The 24,432-nt window shown below is 44.9% G+C and overlaps 1 protein-coding gene across 1 annotated transcript; it reads right to left on the bottom strand.

The window, feature by feature from the left end:
* Positions 1 to 2,717: 2,717 nt before the first annotated feature.
* Positions 2,718 to 23,333, bottom strand: SYNDIG1L (synapse differentiation inducing 1 like). The gene is made up of 4 exons (XM_020986523.1): positions 22,945 to 23,333; positions 6,748 to 7,243; positions 4,948 to 5,085; positions 2,718 to 3,898 (listed from the first exon to the last, which is right to left on the bottom strand). The coding sequence occupies exons 2-4, from the start codon at positions 7,156 to 7,158 to the stop codon at positions 3,740 to 3,742; spliced, it is 708 nt and encodes a 235-aa protein (XP_020842182.1). The 5' UTR covers positions 7,159 to 7,243; positions 22,945 to 23,333; the 3' UTR covers positions 2,718 to 3,739.
* Positions 23,334 to 24,432: the final 1,099 nt, after the last annotated feature.

Raw genomic sequence — 24,432 nt, 5'->3', positions numbered from 1 at the left:
TGTTAGCTGCCAACAGAGAACAATTTGGGCTTTCTTAAGTCTCAGCCCCAGAGCTGCTACATGCAGCCTAGATGCCTGGGAGAAGTACCTGGAAGTGAAGGGGTCCTAATTTCCTTAACCCCATACCCTCAGAGAGCAGGGGAAATAATGCAACCTCTTTTAGGCTGACTACCACTGGAAGAATTACCCACAGTGAAGGGAAGGAAGAATGTGGAAGTGACTGCAATAATGACAAAGAAAAATTCTGAGAGGCCCGAGGCAAAAGGTGAAGAAGGCAGTGTATAGGGGGTGGCCCCTCTGCCCAAGGCTCCCCTCTTGTCCAATTTCAATCGCTATGGTCAGACTGGTAGTGTGGCCTATCCAGGAAGGCAGCATTTGAGGGTGGGGAGAGCTGTGCAGCCCAAGGCCTCAGTGGGGGGAATGAGAGAGACTCTACCACAGGCTTTGTCTGGGATTAACTGAGGTGTAATCCTGGGACAACCTGACTGATGCAAGAGCAGCTGCCCTCATCCCCAGGGTGTCTGAGGAAGGTGAAATTTGCCCCTGGAAACCGGGTAGTCCTGTCTTCTCTCCATGGCCAAACACAGGTTACATTCCAGCTAGGCTTTCCTGTGTGACACTGGCCAAGTTTTAGTTTCTGCTGCCAAGCGTAGAATCTACCTGCGAAATATCTTTTAGAATCCCCCTAGACACGGTTGTGTTGTAGACAAGGCCCTGGACCTGGAGTCGGGAAGACCTGGGTTCACATCCCACCTCAGACACTTCCACCTATGTAACCCAGGGTAAGCCACTTAACCTCTCTATGCCTCAGTTTCCTCAACTGTAAAACGAGGGGGTAGGACTCTATGACCTTTAAGATCCTGTTCAGCTCTAAATCTTTGATCCTATTTTTTCCTCATTATCTGTTTTCTAGGTTATTGAAATAGCCTTCAAACTCATCTCACTAACTCCTATCTCTCTTCTACCTAGATGACAAAATCTTCTTAATGCATACATCTAACCACTTTACTCCCCTTCTCAAAAAACCCTCAGTGGCTCACCATTGCTTGTAGGATGAAATATAAAATCTTTAGCCTGGCACATAAGACCCTCCATGATATGGCTTCAGTCTACCTTTCAATCAATCAACACGCATTTATTAAGCCCCTACTATGTGCCAGAGACTGTGCTAAACCCAGGGGACACAAAGAAAGGTAAATGATGGTCCCTGCCCTCAAGGAACTTACAGTCTAGCAGGAGAGAGAACATGAAAGCATTTCTAGCATTATTTCACTCTTCACATATTTCATTCTCGAGCCAGACTGGCTGCTCTCCCATTTTTCATCTTACCTTTTCCCACTTGCATGAATTTATGCCTGGAATGCCCTTCCTCCCTATCTCTGCTTATTGAAATCCTTCTGTTCCTTCAAGGCCCAATTTTGGGGTCACCTCTTCCATGAAGCACTCTCCGACGGCTGCCACATACTATTTGAAAATGGTTCTCCCTACTTAGCAGCTAAGTGGCTCAATGGATAATAGAGCACTGGGCTTGGAGTAAGGAAGACTCATCTTCCTGAGCTCAAGTCTGGCCTCAGACTAGCTGTATGACCCTGGGCAAATCAATTAACCCTGTGTTTGCCTCAGTTTCCTCATCCATTAAATGAGCTGGAGAAGGACACGGCAAACCGCTGCAATATCTTTGCCAAGAAGACTCAAAATGGGGACACAAAGAGTCAGACGCGATGAAAACAACTCAACACCAATAACAACAAAAAGAGCTTGGGCAAGTCACATAATTTCTCTAAGCCTCAGTTTCCTCCTCTCTAAAATGAGGCAGTTGGAGAAGTTGGACTTCTAAGGTTCCTTCTGGCTCACAGTCACAGTCCTCTTCTAGAATGGACAAAGAACAACAACAATCTGTATGAGTAGGTGCCCCACTGGGGAACCAACGGGACAGTTCCAGTTGGCCAACACAGCTCCTGCCTTCCCTCCTCCTCTCCCTTCTTCCTCTCCCTCTGCCCACAAAGGGTGCTCTGCCCAAAGGAATATAAATTTTAATAGCTGAAACCTCGTAAGATCTCTTGGGGTTTACGGGCTAGATTTCTTTTTTCAAACCCAAATCACTCTGGCCAACAATTGTTAATTGGCCAACAATAGGTCCCAGACCAAGCCTCATTTGGTCATTATTTGGGCTCAGATGGTTCAGAGTAAGTATAAATAGCAATCATTTCTGTTTTGGCCAGAAACCCTGAGGGTCTTTCCCTCCTAGATTGATTTTTTTTTTTTGCCTGGGTAAAAGAGGCCCCATTCTTTGCCTCATTCTTAATTACTGCATATTGCCTCAGACAAATTGAGACCTGGGAAAGACCTTATTTAAAAAGGCCAAGGTCCCCCATTGCATCTGGGGCCATCTCCAGTCTTCCTGATCTATATCTTGCCACTGGACCTAGATGGCTCCTGAGGAGAGAGAGAGAGAGGCTGGTGACTTTGCACAGCCCTCCCTCACTTCAATCCCAATTCACTTGCAAGTCATGACATCACCTTCCCATGTCATGTTCCTTTGAGAATGAAGGATAAACAACAATAACAAGGATCCTGTGATCTTCTAGCTCTTCTGGGAGAGAAGGGACCTCATGACTTTGAGGTTTCAACAGCCAATCTGTTTGTTTTCTCCTCCATGTCTGCCCATGCATTGGTTGGGTTCTTGACACTGCTGCTTTAGAAAAAATGAAAGTAAACACATTTTTAAAGGTTTTTAATGATCTATCACTCATTTTGTGTTCACAGCTCAACCATGTCCACCAGGTGGCAAAAGGAAACATCTCATCGTATATCAAAGAAGATTACTAGAGTGTAAAATTCCATGAAGATGAAAGATATCCCTTCTTTAAATTTTGTATCTCCCTCAGTATCTAGCCCTGTGCAAAGTACAGGGTAGGCATTTAATAAATACTTGTCAAATTGAATTGAAATGGATATTTCCCATATTTGGTGAGAGAAAAGCAAATTGGAATCGATCCATTTCTGTCATAGCCAGAAGGTAAGTTCAAGGTCCATGTGTGTGTGTGTGTGTGTGGGGAACCAAGTCATTTCCCAGCTTGGTTGACTCTTCAGTGACTCTCATGTGGTTTTGATCAGGTCTCCTGCTTCTTCCTGCTTGTCCCTTTCTCCATCAGCAACCTGAATATCAAGCAGTCCCATCTTTCTTCCATGCTCCTCTCTCTTCCCTTGAGACTTGGGAGGGTGAAGGAGTTAGCTACTTGTAATGTATATGGAGCTGTCTCCAGGAAAGGGACAGAGCAGGGTGGAAATGAGGTGGGTCTGTGTCTTCGGCCTGTCTCAGGCTTGCTCTCATGCCAACTAGGCCTGGCATAACTTGGGGCACTGTGCCCCCTTCGACAGAGGGAATGAAACAGGTTGGAGAGAGTTGAGGGAGGACAGGAAAAGGAAACCAGTGAAACAAACTCCCTGTACCCCTTATTTGGGTGGGGCCTACAATGAGGGGAGAACCAAATACAAGGAGATGAGATCAAGAGTCTCTGAGGCTAGGCGGATGTGGGCCTAATAGCATTCTCTTTCCCAGCTCCTTTTTGGGGGACAGAAATGGGTTCATGTTGGAAAGTGAGAGTTCAGGGCTCTTGGGTCCAGCTTGTTTGCAAATGCCAGGATACCTAGGGTATTAGTACCCATGGATAGAGAGATTCAGGGCTCCCCTGAACCACTGGTGAGGGAAGGACTGAGGACTGCTTAAGGGACCCCACTAGCCTTGGCTGCTCTTGGACAAATAAGCCACTAGGGCCACTACCACTGCAATGTAGACACCAGTGCCAAGGGTAATGGAGAGGATGGCCAGGAAGAGGGCCCGTCGAGAAGTTGTGCTGGCCAGGTGAAAGTCCCCTTTGGCGATGGCCTTGCTGGTCTAGGAAAAGAGAAGCCACATAAGAAGGACCCCTATTCCTCTGGACCCATCCTTCATAGGCTTCTTGAGGATGGGGATGTGGGTGGGACAGGCCCACGAGGGAAAGAACGTCATTCCCCAGGGCTTCAATTTAACTTGATTCTTCCTTCTTTTTGGTCATTCTCTAAAAGTTCCTGACTTAAGCTAGCCAAAGGGACAGGAGCGGATCATTTCAATAAATGGGCGCTGCTAGAAAGGGGACGAAGCTGTCTTGGAGGAAAGGCAGGACAGGGCCATTCCTATTTGTCCCATAGGCATGACATCTTGGACAACTTATATGACACCCACCTCACCCCCAACAGTTACCCAAGTGAAATCATGTTTGAAAAGAAAAAAAAAACACCCTGAACTATCAAGGGTAGCTTGGATGGGAAGAGAATATCTTAAAGAGCAACTTTGTTGGGTGGTGGGGAGAAGACACAGAAAATGAAAAAGCATAGTCCCATGCGTCACAAAGCCAATATGGGGATTTTTGAAGGGTTGGTTGTATACATATACATATACATATACATATACATATACATATACATATACATATGCATATACATATACATATACATATACATATACATATACATATACATATACATATACATATACATATACATATACATATACATATACATATACATGTACATGTACATGTACATATACATATACATATACATATACATATACATATACACATACACATAACATACACATACACATACACATACACATATACATATACATATACATATTTATCCATATTTATATTTAGTTAGTTATTTCTTGGGTTTTTATTAGACTCAGCTGAGACAGCCACTTTCTAGGTCCATCCCAGGGCTAGGAGTTACTGCCCAATTCACAGTCCTCGGATTGCTTGTGGGTAGAAGGCACTAGGATTACAAACTAGGCTTCCCTTTATGGTGTAAAGCACAGCCAAGATGGCCCTTTCATCTGAAAGAAAATCACGCTTCATCCTGCATCCCACACCCCACCTACAGATGCTCCACAGTGAAACTTACCCTTTGTGAGAAGTAGAAGGCAGCAATGCCCAGAGGCCAGAAGCAGCAGAGCATGGAGAAGATGGCAAGGCCAAGGTGGTCCCTGGGTGGTAGAGTGAGAAACCCATCTTCACTCTCGCTGACACTGGAGGAGTCACTCTGGAAGATAGTGGGAGGGGGTTAAGCTATCTAAGACAGAGTTCCTGCCTTGGGAGGTGGGAAGGGAAGGGAGGGGTCCCAGAATCTAAACTAAGCCTGAGGCTGAGAACGTCTTTGATACTGGGTCTCAGATTTCAGATGTTTGGCTTTTAGTGTTTGCCCTGCCCTCCCTTTAGAGTAGGGGTTCTTAATTCTTGTGTGTCATGGACCACTCTGGCAGTTTGATAACGCTTATGGATCCCTTCTCTGAAACATTTATTCAATTTTATTTTTTCCCCAATTCCCAATTCCCTCCCTACATCCCTTCCCCCACCCATTGAGAAGGCAGGAAATAGAAACATATTTTTAAATGTATAAAATACATAGGACCCAATTATATTGAAACGCAGTTACTAAAATAATAACTAAAAAAACCCCAAAACAAACCAGGTTAGATATCTCCTGAGGTCTATCCACAGGATCCTTAGGAGTTAGAACTTCTGCCTTACAGCGTTCTCTTGAAGGACAGGAATTCCATCTTCTTCTTCTTCTCTCTCTCTCTCTCTCTTTTTTTTTTTGTGAGGCAGTCGGGATTAAGTGACTTGCCCTGGATCACCCAGCTAGTAAGTGTCAAGTGTCTGAGGTTGGACTTTAACTCAGGTCCTTCTGACTCCAAGGCTGGAGTGCTCTTCATTGCACCACCTGGCTGCCCCAGGAATCCCATTTTCTACATAAGGCCTAGTAGGAGTCAGTCTGGGGTATTAAAAGACCTGGGTTTAAGTCTCAGCTCTTGTTATTATTTATCCTTCATTCTGGAAGAGGACCAATGACATCAGTAGGGGGATGTCTTGACTTGCAAGTGAACTGGATTTAAGTGAGGCAGAGCTATGCAAAGTCACCAGCCTCACTCTCTCCACCAGAGTCATTGGAGTCCAGTGGCAAGACACCAGTAGGACAACTGGACCTCAGCTCTTCATATATGCTAATGGGGTGACCTTGTGTGGAATGCACTCCTTCCTTTTACCCCTCCCTCACAGAATCTCTTTCAGTTTAAGATGCAGCTCTGGCACCATCTTTTCCATGAAGCCTTTCCTGACTTCCCACGACTGCTAGTATCCTTTCCTCCTAAACAATGTTGCGCTTAACTGTTTTGTATCACTTATTTTACATCTATGCTGTACATATTTTCATATGGACTTGTCTCCTCCATTAGAATATAAGCTCATTGCAAGGAAGGATTGCTTCATTCTTTATACTTTTATTCTCTGTGCCTAGCATATAGTAGGTACTTAATAAATACTTGTCGATTGATTATGAGGAAATTGAGTTGTATAATCTTGAGTGATAATGCTGATGATAGTAGTGCAGGAAGAGGAGGACTCAGTGAATGAATATACATGAGGCTGCCCCTCGTTCTGGGGCTCTAGAGGAATGCTGGTCCAATGGCCCCCCTAACTGCTAACGAATATATCCCAAAGAGGAATGGCCTAAGAAAACAGCTTCCTATCCTAGATCTTTACCACATGAGATCCAAATAGCAACTATTTTAGAAATGAAAGGCTTAGAGAGTTTAAGTCACTTACCCAAGGTTACACAGTGATAGACAGAGGCAGAGACAGGAGAACTCGGAACAGTGATGCCACAGCTTTCTTCCCTCACCCCACTGCTTTCCGTCAAACTCACCTCATCATCTTCTTCCTCCACCTCCAGAAAGTCATCTTCTACTTCGAAGGATACTGTCTGAATCTTGTCATCCTCCTCAGCCTGGCTGGGTCTCTGGACTCCTTCAGGGGTGCTGACCTGGGGCTCCTTGCCTTCTGTGAAGGTAGTCTCACAACTATCCCCTTTCCACTCCTTAGCTTTGTCCTTCACGAGAAGAAAGTTGGACCCATACAGCGCCTCTACAGCCAGCTGCAGGGACCCTGCATCTAACAGTTGGTGGGTTCTGGCCTGGCCAGCACTGCCAAAAAAGTAGGAATAGAGCTTCTCCTGGCAGTCCCAAGTTGGAGAGTCCTCATGGAAGGGATATGTGCTGGGGAGGTGACCATTACTCTTGGCCAGCAATGGATTGTGCACATCATTCAGGCTCTCCATGTTTCCAGGGGTAGGATTAGAAGGGCTGGTGGTGCAGGTGTTTGAGCTACAGCTGGGGATGGGAGTGGCGCCTTCAAGGAGCCTGCTAGAAGGGGAAGACACAGACACAGTAGTGGGGTTGAAGGGTCATCCAATGATCAATAAAGAAGAAAGCCTGGCTTTAGGAATACAGTGAAGACCACACATGTTCTAGGCTTTATAACAAGGGTTTTTCAGAACTTTGGTTACTCATGCTCTTAGGGGCAGGTAGATGGCACAGTGGATCAAGCACTGGACCTAGAGTCAGGAAGACTCATCTTCCTGAGTTAAAATCTGGCCTCAGACATTTACTAGCTGTGTGACCCTGGGCAAGTCACTTAACCCTGTTTGCATCAGTTTCCTTTTCTGTAAAATGAGCTGGAGAAGGAAGTGGCAAAACACTCTAGTATCTCTGCCAAGAAAATCCTAAATGGGGTCACGGAGAGTCAGACATGACTGAAAAGACCGAACAACAGCAATCCTAGGATAGGACCCTGTTTGTTGACATGACATATGCTGATTTCTTCCTCATAACAAGTCTTATTAGAGAGGAGGCCAGGCTTCCTGAACTCAGGGTCCCAAGCTTGGTTAGGTGTGATAAGGTGATAGGTGGTGATAGGAGCAGGACAGAGTACATAGCAGGCATTCAGTAAATGCTTATAAAATCAAGGAGTGACTTTGGGCAGATTTCACACTGCTCTGACTTCAGGGATTCAGAAAGGGGATGGGATAGGGTAAGCCTTCCCTGATTCTAGGGACAAAGATGGCTGAGGGATAATTGCGGTATAATGGAATTCAACACCTTGGGTTCATAAGATCACTGATCTAGGTCCATAAGGGACTTAACAGCCCTCCTAATCCAACCAATTTCTAGAAAAGGATCCAAGGGGTTCAAAGATTTGCCCAGTATCATAGGTGGTGGTAAATGGCAGACCTGAGATGTGAACACAGGTCCCATGGCTCTAAGTTCACCAGGAACATTCAATACTCTTTATATTGCATCACACTGCTTCTGGCATGTATGACTTTGGGCAAACACCCTGACTTCCCTCAGCACCTCAGTTTCCTCATTTATATAAAAAAGGGAAGAGGCAGGGTAGAGCTGGACTAGGTGGCTTCTCAGGTAACATCCAGCTCCAGATACATGATCCTTTGTGGACAGAAAGACTTAGGGCAGAGCCAAGGTGGTATCAGTAATCTATGGGACATGGTTGGTTTCTATTCCTTTTGTCCTGAGCTTAGGAGACAACAGCAACAGCCATTGTGAGGTCCTCTGGAAAGAACAAATCTCTCTGTGCCTTTTTTCACTTGGCTTCAAGGCTGGCCCAAGTTCAATGTCACCTCCCCACTTCTTTTCCCTAACTAGGATCTCAGTAAGAGGGTTGGGGAGAGTAGAGAGGCAAAGAAAAAGACTAATTGGGAATGGAAATGGAAATTTCTAAGCCCAGTGCCATATCTGAGAGCTATCCCTTTCTCCTTCCTCTGTCCTACTACCACCCATATTTACACAATCAAAGTTTGGGAAAGTTCCTTATCCATTTTCTCCACCAAGAGCAGAGGAATGAGTCAAACTTCTAGTTAATCTACATTTTTGAACATCTACAATGTGCAAGGCACAAAGTGTAGGATAAAGGAGAAATAAACGAAATGAATCGGTTCCCACCTTGAGGGAGTTAGAGGATGGATGCAGGCAATGACGACCATGGATTTAAAGCTGGAAGACACCGTACAGGTAATCACTCTCTCCTCTTGGCCATCTCCATAGCTTTGCCATTCTCCTTCCCACTCAGTAGAAACTTCTGCCCTGTAGCCCCTGCTTTTCTAATTGGTAACTGCCTCTCCCAGACCACTACTCCAAGAAAAACTCCCAGGTGTGCTTCACTTCACTCCTGACTCTCCAGCCATCTCCTCTGTAACCTTAACAACTTCCTTGCCTCCTCACCCCAGCCCCAACAACCCAAGCAGGTACCGTTTCCTTGCTCTCTCTCCACTTCTACAGTTCTGAAACCATGAACCATGTTCAAATCAACTCTCCCATTATTCTTGGATGGGACAGGTCAGTCTATACCCCAGTCACCATCTCTGTAATTTCCTTGTCCAAAGCATGCATGCTTCCTTGGCCATCATTCTCTCTTGTATGGTGCCTTCCCTTTTAAAATGTAAGCTCTCTGGAGAACAATTTGGAACTATACACAAAGGGCTATAAAAATGTGCATACCCTTTGACCCAGCAATAGCACTTCTAGGGCTATATCCCAAAGAGATCATACAAATGGGGAAAGGACCTACATGTACAACAATATTCACAGCAGCTCTTTTTGTGGTGGCAAAGAATTGGAAATTGAGAGGATGCCCATCAGTTGTGGAATGGTTGTGGTACATGAATGTAGTGGAATACTATTGTGCTATAAGAAATGATAAACAGGTTGACTTCAGAAAAACCTGGAAAGACTTATACGGTCTGATGCTGAGTGAAGTGAGCAGAACCAGGAGAATGTTGTACACAATAACAGCCATATTGTGTGATGACTAATATTGATAAACTTAACCCTTCTCAGCAATGCAAGGATCTAAGACATCTGCAGAGGCCTCATGATGGAAAATGCTATCCACATCCAAAGAAAGAACTATGGAAGTTGAATTGCTATCCTTTTTTTTCTCTTCTGTTGAGTTTTGTTTCCTCTTTCTGATGGTTCCTCCTGTTGGTTTTAATTTTTACTCACAATGTCACTAATGTGAAAACATGTTTAATAGGAACATAAATGTATAGCCTATATCGGATTGTGTGCCATCTTGGGGAGGGTAGTGGGGAGGAAGGGGGAGAAAAATTTTAAACTCAAAAGTATATGGAAGTGATTGTTGATGAATCAATAAATTAATAAAGTAAATTTTAAAATTCAAAAAAATAAAATAGAAGCTCTCTATATTTTTTGTTTTTTCTTTCTCATGGTTTTCCCCTTTTGTTTTGATTCTTCTTTCACAACATGACTAATGTGGAAATATGTTTAACATGATTGTACATGTATAACCTGTATCAGATTGCTTGCTCTCTTGGGGAAGGGAGAGAGGAAGGGGGAAGGAAGGGAAGGAGGGAGAAAAATTTGGAACTCAAAATTTTACAAAATGAACGTTGAAAACTGTCTTTATGTGTAATTGGAAAAAAAATGCCATTAAGGAAAAATAATAAAAATTTAAAAATTAAAATAAAACATAAGCTCCTTGAAGGAGGAACTGTTTTTGCTTTTTATATTTGCATCCCCAATGCTTTGTACTTAGTAGGTGTTTAATATATGCTTTGTCATTCATTCATTCATTCATTGACTTGTTCAAATCACATAGCTAGGAATGAACAGACTGGGATTTAAATCCAGGTCCTTTGATTCCAACGCTGTCTCTCTTTCCTCTACACTAAGAGAGAAACCGTGTGACTTGTGGCTGTAAGGGCCTGAGTAGAGGAAGGTACTAGGGTGAGGGCATCCCTGATACAGGTACCTAGTTATGGCGTTGTGGACGAGATGAGGCCAAACTCTAGCATTGGTAGTCACTCTGGAGTGGCAGCGGCAGCCCCCAGATTGAGCCTGAAAGGCAGACCCAATCCAGTTTCATGTGGGTGACAATGCTGGGACCAGCCAGCATTTGGTGTGTTCGGCTCTTAGCTCAGGGAAGGATGCTATTGGGATCAGCGGAGGTAATGAATCATGGCCCCCCTGCATGGCTCCTGCTGGTGAGGGCCTGAGTTTCTTCTGTTATGAGAGGCAACAGATGGGGCTGGAAAAGAGCCGAGGTGGCAGCGACTGCCATAAACCAGCAGAACGTGTGGGGAATTAGCAGAGGTTTCACACCAGTTTTCAGAGAGCATTTTCCTCCCTGAACAAGGAGGGGTGGGCAGGCGCTCTGACTTGGTCTTAGGTGGGGATGGCACAGGAGTGTTTTCTAAAGGGGGATCACTGAGTCACTGTCCTGGGGTATTCAATCTGTGGAGTTCAGGGACTCTGGATGGAGAATCAGACAAACTCCACAAGGCAAGCTGGGCCAGCATCCATGCTGCCAGGATTTTCAGGAATGGCCAAGTTCCTTCCTCTTCCTCTTTAAAGGTCTAAATTGCCCTTTGAAAAAGTCTCCTTTGTCCTTTTTTTTTTTTAGGCAATTGGGGTTAAGCTAGTAAGTGTCTGAGGCTGGGTTTGAACTCAGGCCTTCCTCACTCCAGGGCTGGTGCTCTATCCACTGCGCCACCTAGCTGCCCCAAGTCTCCTCTTTCCCAGGCCTAGGACTTACAGGGTACCTGACACAGTTAAAAAAACACTACCATCCTCCCCGTCACCTAGGCTTACAAACTAGGCGCTGTCCCCAACTCCTCACTCTCTCACCCCTCCATGGTCCATTTGCATCTTCAGTAACATCTCTCATAGAAGTCCCCTTCTCTCTTTTGACACTGTAACCACCCTGGTGGAGACCCTCATCATCTCCACTTAGACTATTGAAGTAGCTCATTAAGTCTCCCTGCCTCAAAGCTCTCCCCTCGATCTCTCCTTAGCTGTCAGTGATCTTCCTAAAGTACAGTCTGACCATAAATTCCACCGGCGTCCTATCACCTCCAGAAGCAAAGATAAAACCTTCCCCTTTGCTTTCAAAAGCCCTTTATAACCTGGCCCCTCCTTCCCTTTCCAGGCTTTTTGTACCTTAACTCCCTTCCCCGTACTCCATGACACTGGTCTCCTTGCAGATCCCCACCCAGGACATCACGTCCTGACTCCAAGCATTTTCAGTGACTGTCCCCCATGCCAGGAAGGCTCTCTCTTCTCATCTCCCTCTCCTGGCTTCCCTGGACTCCTTCAGGTCTCAGCTAAAGTCTCACATTCTACAAAAAACCTTTCCCACATCTTCCTTAACCTTAATGCCTCCCCTCTGAGGCATTTGGCAGCGAGATGGCAATGGATAGAGTGCTAGGCCTGGAGTCAGGAAGATTCCTGAGTTCAAATCTGGCCTTCGCTGTGTGACCCTGAGCAAGTCACTAAACCTTGTTGGCCTCAGTTTTCCCATCTGTAAACTGAGCTGGAAGGAAATGGCAAACCACTCCAGTATTTCTGCCAAGAAAACCCCAAATGGGGGCACGAAGAGTTGGATATGACTGAAAAAGACTGAACAAGAGCAGTTTGAGGCATTTATCTTGAGTATATCTTACTTGTCCATAGTTGTTTGCCTGTTGTCTCCCCCGTTAGACTGTGACCTCCTTGAGAGCAGGCACTGTCTTTTGCCTTTCTCTGTATCCACATTGAGCTTAGTACCAACTGTCCCTGGTGGAAAGTTAGGGTGGCACCAAGAATCCCTCCTACAAAGACCTTGTCAAGTGGCCATCCAGCCTCTGAAATCCTCCAATGAGGGGGAAAACCTGCTACCTCTCAAGTCAGTCCTTTCCACTTTGAGACAATTCTAATTATTAAGAATTTTTTCCTTATACCAATCCTAAATTTTCCTCTCCACAATTTCTATCTACTCAGTGTTCCTAGTTCTGCCCTTTAAAGACAAATAGAACAAATATAATATCTCTTCCACATAACAGACTCTTCAAACATTAGCTGATTTCAGGGAGTGAAGATATATCTGCTCTGTGCTGGCTTTTGATCATGTTGCTTGGTCTGGAGGGTGGGAAAGGAGGAGGTGGCCAGACCAGGTTTCCTAGGGGAAAGAACTCTAGGACATATCCACTTGTAATACTCTCCTCTACCCCATCATCTCTCCCACCCTAACTCCAAACACATGATGGCATCTATCCAGCGCATGGCTTCAGGGAAAGGAACCACCAGCCCCTCATTAATCACCTGCTTCATTGAGATGGGTTATCTAAGGTCCTTTTCCCTTCTAAGTATCAATAATGATTTATTTTGAGTCATTCTTTCCCAGTCATGTTCAACTCTTTGTGACCCCATTTGGGGCTTTCTTGGCAGAGACACTGGAGTGGTTTGCCATTTCCTTCTCCAGTTCATTTCACAGATAAGGAAACTGAGGCCAACAAGGTTAAGTGACTTACCCAGGATCACACAGTTAGTAAGGGCCTGAGGCCAGATTTGAACTCAGGAAGATGAGTCTTCCTGATTCCAAGTCCAGTATTCTATCCACTGTGCCACCTAAAAAGTACTGTATATATCTCATTTAACATATCTACATCTATCTTTCTTTCTTTCCTTCTATCTATCTGTCACTTTATATCATCTCGTTTTATTCCTCCCAACAACCGTATTTTTCCGATGAGGAAACTGTACCTGAGAGAAGTTAAGTGATTTTCACAGAGGCCTGTGGCTAGAAAGCGTCTGATTAGAATTTGGATTCGAGTCTTCCTGGCTCCCCATCAGACACTCTATTACACAGCCTAGCTTTTTTTCTTGAGCTGCAGCCGCAGCAAACCTACACTGGATCTCTTTCCTATTCTATTGTTAGGGTGTGGAGTAGAGGGGCTCCATCTTGTTACTATTCCACAAAACCAGAGATTGGGCCATAATACCTTCCTCTGGACACTCACAGCTTTTAGAGTTATCACAGAGATGGGAACAAGAGGTAGGGCCCTTGAAATCCCCAAATTATAGGATTTAGTGCTAGAAGACATGTTATAGAACAAAATAATAGTTATCATTTATATGATGCTTTTAAGGTTGCAACTATTATCTATTTTTATACCTGAAGCAAACCTCTGGGAGGTAGGTGCTCTTGTTATTCCTAATTTTCAGATGAGGAAACTGAGGTAGATGGAAGTTAAGTGACTTGCCCAGGGTCATACAATGTTAGAAGCCTCAGGAACTCATGATTTCCAGATTTCAGACCCAGCATTCTATCTACTATGCCACCTAGGCGGCGTTTAGGTGCCTGCATCTAGGATAATGTGTTCATTTTTCAGATGAGAAAACTGAGAATGGCCTCATCAGTAAAATATTAAATTAGCAAGCCAAAGTCATAGGTGGCATAGTAGATAGTCCTGACTTTAAGGCAGGACTCTGACTATTGGGCCATCCTAACTTCTCTAGCAGCTAGAAGAGGCCTGAGAGATTACCTAATCCAACTTCATGGATATACTGTGGATATACTGGACCCTATACCTTCATTCATCATGTCTAGAGTCAGGAAAGTGCTGGTCCTGCTATACCTTGTCCTGGTAAAGCTTCAGCTAGAGGACCTTTGCTCAGTTCTAGGTGCCACATATTAGAAAAGATGGTGAAGAACACTCAGAGCATGCCATCCAGAATGCTGGGTAGAGTTTAGACAGCTCCAGGGTCAGGGAAAAGAAGGGGGATTGTTTAGCCTAGGAAAAAAAGGCTTAGGTAGAAATGAGAAAGATCTGGGGCAGCACCAGCCCTGAAGTCAGGAGGACCTGAGTTCAAATCTGGCCTCAGACCAAACACTTGATACTTATTAGCTGTGTGACCCTGGGCAAGTCTCTTAACCCCAATTGCCTTAAAAAAAAAGAAAAGAAAAAAAAAGAAATTAGAAAGATCTAAAAGTATTTGAAGGGCTGTAATGTGGAAGATTAGACTAATTCTATTTGGCCCTATTGGATAGAGAGAGGAGCAATGGGTAGAAATTACAGGGACTTAGATTTCAGCTGAAAATAACATAAAACTTCTAATAATTGAAATAAAATGAGATAGCATATGCAAGGTACTTTGCAAATCTTAGTGTCAATAGAAATATTGCTATTATTATTATTATTATTATTATTATTATCATTATTATTATAGCTGTCCAAAGGTGAAACAGGCTAGTTCTAGAGTTAGCGAGCTCTTCATTGGAGGTCTTCAGAGAGAACCAAGAAGACCAGTGACATCATGGATGATGTCTTGACTTTCCAGTGAATTAGATTTAAGTCAGGCAGAGTTGAACAGAGTCATCAGCCTCACTCTTTTCCTGAGTCATCAAAGTCCAGTGGCAGGACAAGAGTCAAGACAACCTGATATGGCCAGGGATGCAGTGGATGACCTTGTCATCTTTGATGTCCAACCAAGCTCCAAGTGCTCCATAGCACCTACTTCAGCTGCCTTTGGGGCTGTTGGAACAAATTGTTCTCATCTGCCCATTCCACCAGGAGAAGTCTTCACATGTTTGGGGTATATGTTATCTTAACTCACTGATAGGTTTGATACCTGTAGGTTACCCTTAACCTGTCCATCGAGACAGTTTCCCGCAGTGTGAACCCTGTTCATGCCACAGGTGAGAGTTGGGCAAAGGTGGACTCCAAATGCGGATGAGCAGCCCTGAAATGGGTTTAACAATCCTTCACACCTGAGGCACTAGTCTTCCCTGAGCACTCCATGAATCTCAATATAAACCTCTTGGGCTGGGTGGGGCAGGGCCTCCACTGTCAAACATATTGTACAAGGATATTCATTTTTAGGTGCAGGTTGGACGAGATGACCTCTGAGGTCCTTTCTGATTCGGCTCAGTGAAATGTCCTAACTTTAGAGAAGAGGTAACTGAGGCATAATATAAATGCAATGACTTGCCCAAGGCCATATAGTGGCTTCATGTCAAAGTGGGGACTGCAACCCAGCTCTCTTGGCAATGCCTTGTCCAGCATACCAGGCTGTTTCCTGAGGTCAAGGTTGCTATAGGTACAGTCATCATAGCAACTATCATGGGTTGTTGGGGATGTCTGGCAGCTTTAAAAATGAAGAGATTTGCTCATTTGCTCTAAGAGTGTGTGTGTGTGTGTGTGTGTGTGTGTGTGTGTGTGTGTGTGAGAGAGAGAGAGAGAGAGAGAGAGAGAGAGAGAGAGAGAGAGAGATGATCGAGCTTCAGCCAGCCCAGGCATCCAGGCCAGCCACAAACTCAGGCTGCCTTTTGTGGAAGAAACAAGCTTCTCTCTCTGCTTGTTGACTAAAGTCTCGTCAGGAATGCTCTTATGCACACTCCAAGCAATTACAGGGAGAGAGACTGAATGACACAGTTTACTCTGTCTGCTAGGGAAACCTTGCTTAGAACAATTTCCAATTAACCTTTATTATAATATCAGAAATGATGAGAAAACATGGTCAATGAAAAGTTGATTTTCAGTGATATTTTTATAATATTTAACGAGAGGAAACAGTGATAATATGACTTAATGGAAAGCATTTGTATAGCTCTTTAAGAGGCAAGAAAGATATTCTGATGTTCTTAGTTGGGGGAGGGGGATGGGGGAGACAGGTCCCAGGACAACAGTACAAGGTAGCAGGTGGAAAAGCTCTCACGGATCATCCCAGAGCTTCCAATCCAACAAATATTTATATCATCTATCTATCTATCTATCTATCTATCTATCTATCTATCTATCTATCTATCCATCTATATGGCACTGGGAATATGAAAGCAACATGAAAAACAGCTTCTCTCCTTAAGGAGTTTGCATTCTATTGAGGGATAAAACATGTGGAAAGATATGTATATACTGGTGATTTGAGATGAAGAGAGTACCAGTAACTGAAGGCAACAGGAAAGGCTTCCCTTAGGAAGTAATATGTAGGCGGTACCTTGAAGGAAGACAGGGCCTTTAACAGGTGAAGGTGAGGATGGAGTACACTGCAGCTTTAAATGCCAAGCTAAAGGGCTTATATTTTAGCCTAGAAACAACAGGGAGCCACTGAAGGTTCTGGAACAGAGTTGCGACATGGTAAGACATGCTTTAGGAAAACTGTTTTGGATACTGTGTGGAAAATGGATTAATGAAGGGGAAAGCTGGAGGCAGGGAGACCAATGAGGAGGCTACTGCAGTACTAATGACAGGTGATGAGGGTCTGAATTGGGGTAGTGGCTATATGAGTGAAAAGAAGGGGACAGGTATGTGAGGTGTGGAGACAGAATTGATAATGCTTGGCAAATGATTGGATCTAGCAGGTGAAGGGAGAAGTTACAAAGCTCAGTGACTGGAAGGATGGTGGTACTCTCAACAGAAACATAAACACCGGGAGACTGGGCAGATTAGCTGGTGCATTGGGAGGCTCAGGCTTTATAGAAGAGCACAGAGGCTGATCAGAAGAGAGAGGACGGTGTGTCCCAGACTTGATAGGCCATGCCAGGGAAAGAAGCACTGAATTCTACTGGACTGAGAATCAGGAGACCTGGGTTCTTGCTTCCATTCTATTTTCTGTGTGATTTTGGACATGCTTTTCTGGGCCTCAGTTTCCTCACATGTAAAATGGGGCAGCTAGTGGCATGGTGGATAGAATGCAAGAGCCTGGAGTCAGGAAGGCCCAAGTTCAAATCTGGCCTCAGACACTTACTAGCTGTGTGACCCAGGGCAAGTCACTTAACCCTGTTTACCTCAGTTTCCTCATCTATAAAAATGAGCTGGAGAAGGAAATGGCAAACCATTCCAGGATCTTTGTCACGAAAACTCCAAAATGGGGCAGCTAGGTGGCACAGCCCTGAAATCAGGAGGACCTGAGTTCAAATCTGGTCTCAGACCAAACATTTGACACTTATTAGCTGTGTGACCCTGGGCAAGTCACTTACTCCCAATTGCCTAACTGCCCCCCCAAAAAAGGGGCATATCTGTCTAATAACTCAGCAATTAGCGATTTGAAGGTGCCATCTCCACAGCAACCTGCCAGGGAACATTTTGACAGAGTGGTGGAAAGAGTGTTGAATCTGGAACCAGAGAACCTGGGTTCAAATCCTAGCTTTGCCATATATTAGTCTTGTGACCTTGGAGAAAGACAACTTATCTTTCTGAGCTTCAATTTTCTCATCTGTATAAAAAGGGGTTATGCTAGACCAGGGGTGCTTAGCCTATTTTTCTGTCATGTGCCCCTTTGGCATTATGATGAAGCATATGGACCTCTTCTCAAAATAATGTTTTTAAATAATTGAAGGAAATTCTTACTTCCAATTGAAGATTAGCGACTTTTCCAGTGTTCTGGTATTTTACTCCCTCCCACATTTGCTACTCTTTGGTGATACTGGCCTACTTGTTATTCCTCAAAAAGGACACTGCATCTCCCAACTAAACATTTCACTGGCTGCCCTCTTCCTCTTCATCTCCGACTCCTGGCTTCCCTGTAGTCTTTCCAATCTTAACTAGTTCCACCTTCTGCAAGAAGCCTTTTCCAGTCATCCTGAATCTTAGAACCTTCACTCTGAACTCCCCTTCCTACTGCTTTATTTGTACATAATTGTTTGGATGTTATTTCTTCCATTAGACTGTGAGCTTTTAGAGAATAGGGGCTGCTTTTATTTTGGGGGGAAGGGAGGTGTTTTTCTTTGTATCTCCAGCACTTAGCACTTGTGCCCAGCCTGTGGTAGAGCCTTCTGAGGTCATATTGATATGTCAGCCACAGCCGGACACACTGTATATTGACCCTGACATCATGATGTCATCTTGGCCTCTTCAAACATGAAGGACAAATAACAACAACTTAGCATAGTGCCTGGTACTTAGGCGTTTAATAAATACTTGTTGATTTTACGTGTGATTCCTCCCCCCATTCATGTTCATGGAATCTTTGAAATCTATTTACAGACCCCTTGGGGGGGGGGCTATGGATACTAAGTTAAGAACCCCTTTGCTAGATGATCTTTTAAATCCCCTTTAACAGAAATTCATATGTTCCTATCCCTATAATCAATGCTGGAGAATGGGCATAGGTATGCCCCCCCCTCCAAGATGGGGGGGGGCCTTCCCAGGCGAGCCCTGGAATTGACAGGGGTGAAGTTGCTTGGAGCTTGGGAAAAGTGGCGCCATGTACACTCACTAGTCAAATTGATCAATTTCCAAGCAGTCACCAAATCTTTATTCTCACTGATAAAAACCTTGTTTTTCCACTGAAGCAGTTCCTTCCCAAACACTTAAAGGCAGAGTGGCGCATCTAATGGTGGGAAATAGCACATCAGGCCCATAGGGTAAGAGAGAGGATGTGACAGAGGGAGAAATGGGAGGAGGGGAGGAAAAGAGATAAAGGAAAACAGAAAGAGGGATAAGGAGAACCCCAGTGGCTATACTAGGGTCAGGAAAACAATTTTCTGTGAGGCCAGAGGCCTATGTCCTAGGTGGGATAATAACTAAGTTCCTTGCAGAGGAAGGAAAATGGAAAGAGCAGCAGGGTTGGGGAATTCAGCAACCTTCTTTCACCCAGAGACAGAGGCAGTGTCTTTTTCCTAACAATGATCCTTTCCCTCTGAAAGAGGACATGGTCTGTCCCTCCAATAAGATACATATATCAGCTCTTTATCTCAGCATTGTTTAAGGGAAAGAGTACTGGGCTAAGAATCAGAAGGTTTAAGATCTGATATCATTCTGGGTGACTTTGGGCACATCATTAAAAAAACACCTCTAAGCCTCAGTTTTTTCATCTGTAAAATGGGGAGGATAGCATCTGCCCTGCCTATCTCACAAGGATCAAATTATAAAAGGAGTGTGAAAACACTTTGTAAAATGTAAAATGTTATACAAACGTAAGGCCTTAGTAATGTGCAGTTGTCCTTAGATGATCTCTGCCACTGTCTTTTTCTCTCTATAGAAATGCTAAGCTTTTCATTGTTGATGGTTAGGAAATGAGCAGGTTTGGATCTGGGGCAGTTATTACAGGTGCCCCTCATCCTGCCAGTTCCAACCGGTGCTCTCTCTGCCTTGCCTGCAGAAGAAAGACAGCAATAGCCCGCTCCCTTATTGCCAGCTAGCTACAGGCAATCTCTCTAAAGACTGACCATGTGGAAAATAAGGCCCAGCACCTTTGACTTTCTCTTGCTGCTGCTTTGTTGCAAAGGGTTAGTGACTCTCCATTAACTGAGGGAAATCTTATTCTCAACAGCTCTACATGGAAAGCTGTAAATCAGAAAGGGCTGATAGTGGGAAAGCATGGGGGAGTCTGGTTCCCTGACATTGGACATGTTCTGGCAGGACAACTGGGGAGGTCAACCGTATGGCTTACTCAGCACTACCCCAGCACCAATTAATGACAGTTTGAGTGACTGGCAAGGCCTGCCACTCTCTTATGGAATTATTATTGAAGAAATTTATTTTTTTTTTCTGAGGAGAGCTCCCTAGGGAGTAATCGCTTCTTTCTCCTTCCCCATTCTTCATGCCCTCTCTGACTGGAAAAATGGACCCCATCCAGCCTGAGATTGAGATGAGGTCCTTATGAAAATGAAGCTAATTGCTTCGAGGCCAGCCTTTGGCTCCCAGATGTGCTGAGGTTGGGGGGTTTATTTGGCTTCTACTTGCATCACCATAGCTTTAAGAGCAAGGTAACGAGACCACATCTAAGTACAAGGTCCTCCTTCCCTCTAATTTCTCCAAGTCAAGACCCATCGTTTATCTCTGAGCTTCATTCAAGATATTGATGGTTTTCTTGGTAAGTTACTCCAAGGAAGTAGCGGAAAACAGTAGGAATGTAATTTACTTTTCTATAGCCTATAATTCCTTTCTGTTCTTTTTTAGACAACCCAATTACTCAATGAAATAACATCAACTGACTCTTAAGACTGAGTTTAAAAAGCTACTCTTAATCTATGTTTAATTTGTATAGGCAGGGTAGGCTTGGGAATCTATAGAATCAGAGGAACTTCAAAGAGACTCTTGAGGAATGCTACAGTTCACAGGCACCTGATGTATCATCTAATCCAACTCCTCCACTTCACAAATGAAGAAACTGAGGTGCAGAGAAGCCTGCTATTGTGACTTGCCCAAGGTTACATGTGTAGTTAGTGGTAGAGAACAGATCCAGGGACTAGGCCTCATCAATGCCTTAACACAGGGTTTCCAGAGCAAATTTTTCCCTATGATACCCTACCCCACTTGAAATTTTGGTTTTACAGATTCTTGCTAAACCAGAAGGATCAATAGTAATTTAAGTGAGGAGAAGGCAAGGTTGGCACTGACCAGAACACCTTGCCTGGAAATTGTCCATGTTATTATTGATCCAATGTTTAAAGTATGTCTGATATTTCAAAATTTTAAGGTAAGGCTTCAGATGGACAATTTTCTTGGGAACTCTAGTGTCAACCTGCAAATAATTTATCCCTTAGTGAACAAATCAAAGTGAGTGGAGCTGATAACTGGGACAGGGGAGATGGTCAAGAGAGATAAAGTAACTTGCCCACAGTCACACAAGTAAATGGTAGGGCTAGTAATTGAACCCCATCTTCTGCATCTTATAGCTTCAGTACTCTTCCCACTACACTAATGTTTCTTTCCCTTAAATTTAGCTAAACTTAAGCTGCTGACCTGGTCATATAAATGTGTCAGAGCAATACAGTGATCCTAGACAGTGTTAAGCTAAAAGAATATCATCATGTTTCAATACACAGAATGTGAACTGGGGCCACATTTTCTGGGACCACAGTTAAAACAAATCCCTCTGGTCCTCTAAGGTTGTCTAGGAAGTGAAATTCTACATTGGACTAATAGAGATTTTCTGTTTCAGGACCACAAATTTAATCCCAGACAGTACTCCCCCCCACCCCAAGTTCCAAATATCCTACTTGGACCATGCTTTCCCCTTGGATTCAGTTGTAGAACTAAAAAGAGCATGCTATGAGAGGAAGAGCAGAAACACAGGAGGAGGGGCTGTTCAATCCTTGGGGTAAAGGAAGTAAGCTTGATTTGTGTTGGAGGAGGGTGAGGAGTTCTAAAAGAGTTACCAAACCAAAGCAGGGGTGCCACTGTTCTATGAGAGGGGTAATTAACATTCTGACAATCCACCTTTTGTCTACATAGTGAGCCTGTCTGAAGAACTCAAAGATTTTGTAGGCATATGTTCATTCAATTTTACCACACCTAAAGGAAAGAGGAAGAATTAGATAGTCCTTCTTTATTACTTAAAGGGAAAAACTGTGGCACAGAGAGGTTGAGTGATTTGCCCAGCATCACACAGCAAATAGATGTCTAATCGTTAACAGTTACCTTATTCACCCGTCGCTTCGCTTCCCAGTTTACTAGAAGAGCTAGTGTGAAGTTAGTTTTCTTGAAAGAAAGGACAATTTTGGAGTGTTGAAGAGAAAGCGTTAAGATTAGATCTGTCCATGTCTTAGCTCTCCTGCTGAGAAATGGGTAAATCTTAATAGGACTGGCCTCCTGCGTTGCTCCTGCAGGTGACATTTGGGGATATATAGGAATCACACTCCAGGAGAAAAGCACCAAGCCCTAACCATTTTCCTGACCAGCTGGGTCAGGTTGGGGTGAAAGGTGACATGACTGGGGAGCACTTAGCTATTCCGGGTTTGGGAGGGCAAAAGAGGGGACAGCGGTCTCAGAGGGCTCTAAGGGAGCTAGAGACTCTACGACTCTGAAGGCAGGCACTGGGAGATCAGAAAAGGGGAAAGGATTCAGAGTGTGGGAAGCTCTCTCCTTTCTCTTTCTCTGTATGTCGTTGTCTCTCTTGTCTCTCCCTCCTGTCTTCCACCACCTACTCCGAAATGATAGAAAAGGGGGAGGTGGGAAGGAGCGACAAGGGCTAGGGTCTACATCTGACCTGTCTAAATGGCTGCCAGTGAGCCTAGCCGGGTCTGGGTCTGGGTCAGGAGGTATCCTACCCGGGTCACTCGGTGAGTCCTGGACTGAGGACGGGGTGCCAGATCTTGGCTCTATGTGTGTCTCCGCTCCCCCCTCGACCGCTCCCTGGCCAGACTATCTTACTCCCAAGGGTTTGGGGGTGGGTGGGGGATCCAGAAAGGAAAGAGGACCCGCAAGAGTCTCCTCTGGTCCGGAGCGCTGTCCCGCCCTGCCGCGCCGCCGCCCCCAAGCGAAGCCGCTCACCTCATGCGTGTCTCCCAGTCCAGCTAGCCGCCCCGCCCCAGGACAGTCCCTTACCTGGCGATTGGCGTAGGTTCCCGCCTCCGCGGGACCCAGGAGCCGCAATCCAGGCATGGTCCTCTCGTCTCCGGGTGCCCCCGCCTCTCCCCAGTGGGCTAGAGCTCTGTGGCTTCCAGCTCAGCTCGGCGCCGCCGCCGCACGCTCCAGCACCGCGGACAGCTCCCCCCAGCAGGCTGCCAGGAGCTCCCCTGGCCCAGTCACCCGCCTTAATCGACGCCGGCTCTTCCCAGCCGGGTCCCGAGAGTCCCGCATTACTGCCCCCGGGGCCGCTGCCTTACCAGTTCTCTCCCCAGCGACTCGCCCTCAGGGCCCGGGCTGGGAGACTGTTCAGCTCACAGCCCGCGCTCTCTCCGACTTATAGGCGCAGCCGAGAAGGGTCCCTCCTCCTCCTCCCCTGCTTCCTCCCTCCCCATCTCGACTGCGCTGTCTCTCCTATGTTTTCCCCAAACCACCCCGCCCCGCCCCCCAGGTTGTAATCCTGAGGGAATCACAGGGAAAGGCGCAATTCTGAGTATAGGAAGTCACTGAAGAGCCCTCCCCCACAGGAGGGGATTGGGGGTGCAGGCTGTCAGGGTTAGAGTTGGCCTGACCCTTTTCCAGAGAAGAGGGAGATAGCAAAACTCCCCATGGGACCACGGAGCAAATGCTTGTGTGTGTGTGTGTGTGTGTGTGTGTGTGTGTGTGTGTGTGTGTTTCCTTCTAATACATCAAGCTTGTAGGGAGGGAGCAGGGGGACCCAGGAAGAGAGTGACTAGTTGCCTCTGATAAATTCAAGTCACTTGGCTTAAATAAACTACCACCTTGGGTCCTGAAAGAACTGGCAGATATTATTACCGAGCTTCTGTCAGGAATATCTGAAAGGTCATGGGCAAAGTACTGCAGGACTGGAAAAAATGTCCAAATTTGAGGGAAAAAAAGGGGGGGGGGAAGCTAATAAAGTCCGCAAACTGTAAGCCAGTGAGCTTGACTCAATTCCTGGGAAAATTTGAGAATGGATCATTAAAGAGATGATTATAGAGACAGTTATTGAGCCAAAGGAAAGTGATGATTACAAAGAGACAGCCTGGTTTCATCCAAACCAAGTCATGCCAGACTAACCTCATTTTCTTTTCTGACAGGGTTACTAAATGAGTAGATCAAGGAATGCTGTAGATGTAGTTTACTTTGATTTCAACAAAGAATTTCGTGTAATGTCTTAAATTGTTCTTGTAGAAAAGACAGAGATGTGGCCTACATGATGGATTCAGAAATGGATGAATTGTCTGACTCAAAGAGTAAAATTTTTAATGGTTCAATGTTTACTTGGCAGGAAGCCTCTAGCTGTGTGCCCCAGGTATCTGTGTTTGGCCCTGTGCTACTTAATTTATATTTTTTTTAATCAATGACTTGGATAAAGGTATGGATGTCATCATTATCATATTTGCAGATGACACAAAGCTGGGAGGGATAGCTAACACACTGAATGGCAGTCAGAATCTGGAGAGA

Source organism: Phascolarctos cinereus, unplaced genomic scaffold (assembly GCF_003287225.1).
Source record: "Phascolarctos cinereus isolate Bilbo 61053 unplaced genomic scaffold, phaCin_HiC Scaffold_3;HRSCAF=262, whole genome shotgun sequence".
In the NCBI taxonomy this organism is placed as follows: Eukaryota; Metazoa; Chordata; class Mammalia; order Diprotodontia; family Phascolarctidae; genus Phascolarctos; species Phascolarctos cinereus.
The sequence above is the reverse complement of the archived record's forward strand: the minus strand, read 5'-3'. Positions and strand labels throughout refer to the sequence as shown.

Excerpts from the sequence above, each read along its gene's own strand:
- SYNDIG1L (XM_020986523.1), bottom strand. The coding sequence starts at position 7,158 with ATGGAGAGCCTGAATGATGTGCACAATCCATTGCTGGCCAAGAGTAAT. Across the intron at positions 5,086-6,747 it reads TGGAGGAAGAAGATGATGAG|AGTGACTCCTCCAGTGTCAG; the intron begins GTGAGTTTGACG and ends ACTATCTTCCAG. Across the intron at positions 3,899-4,947 it reads CCTTCTACTTCTCACAAAGG|ACCAGCAAGGCCATCGCCAA; the intron begins GTAAGTTTCACT and ends CTCTTTTCCTAG.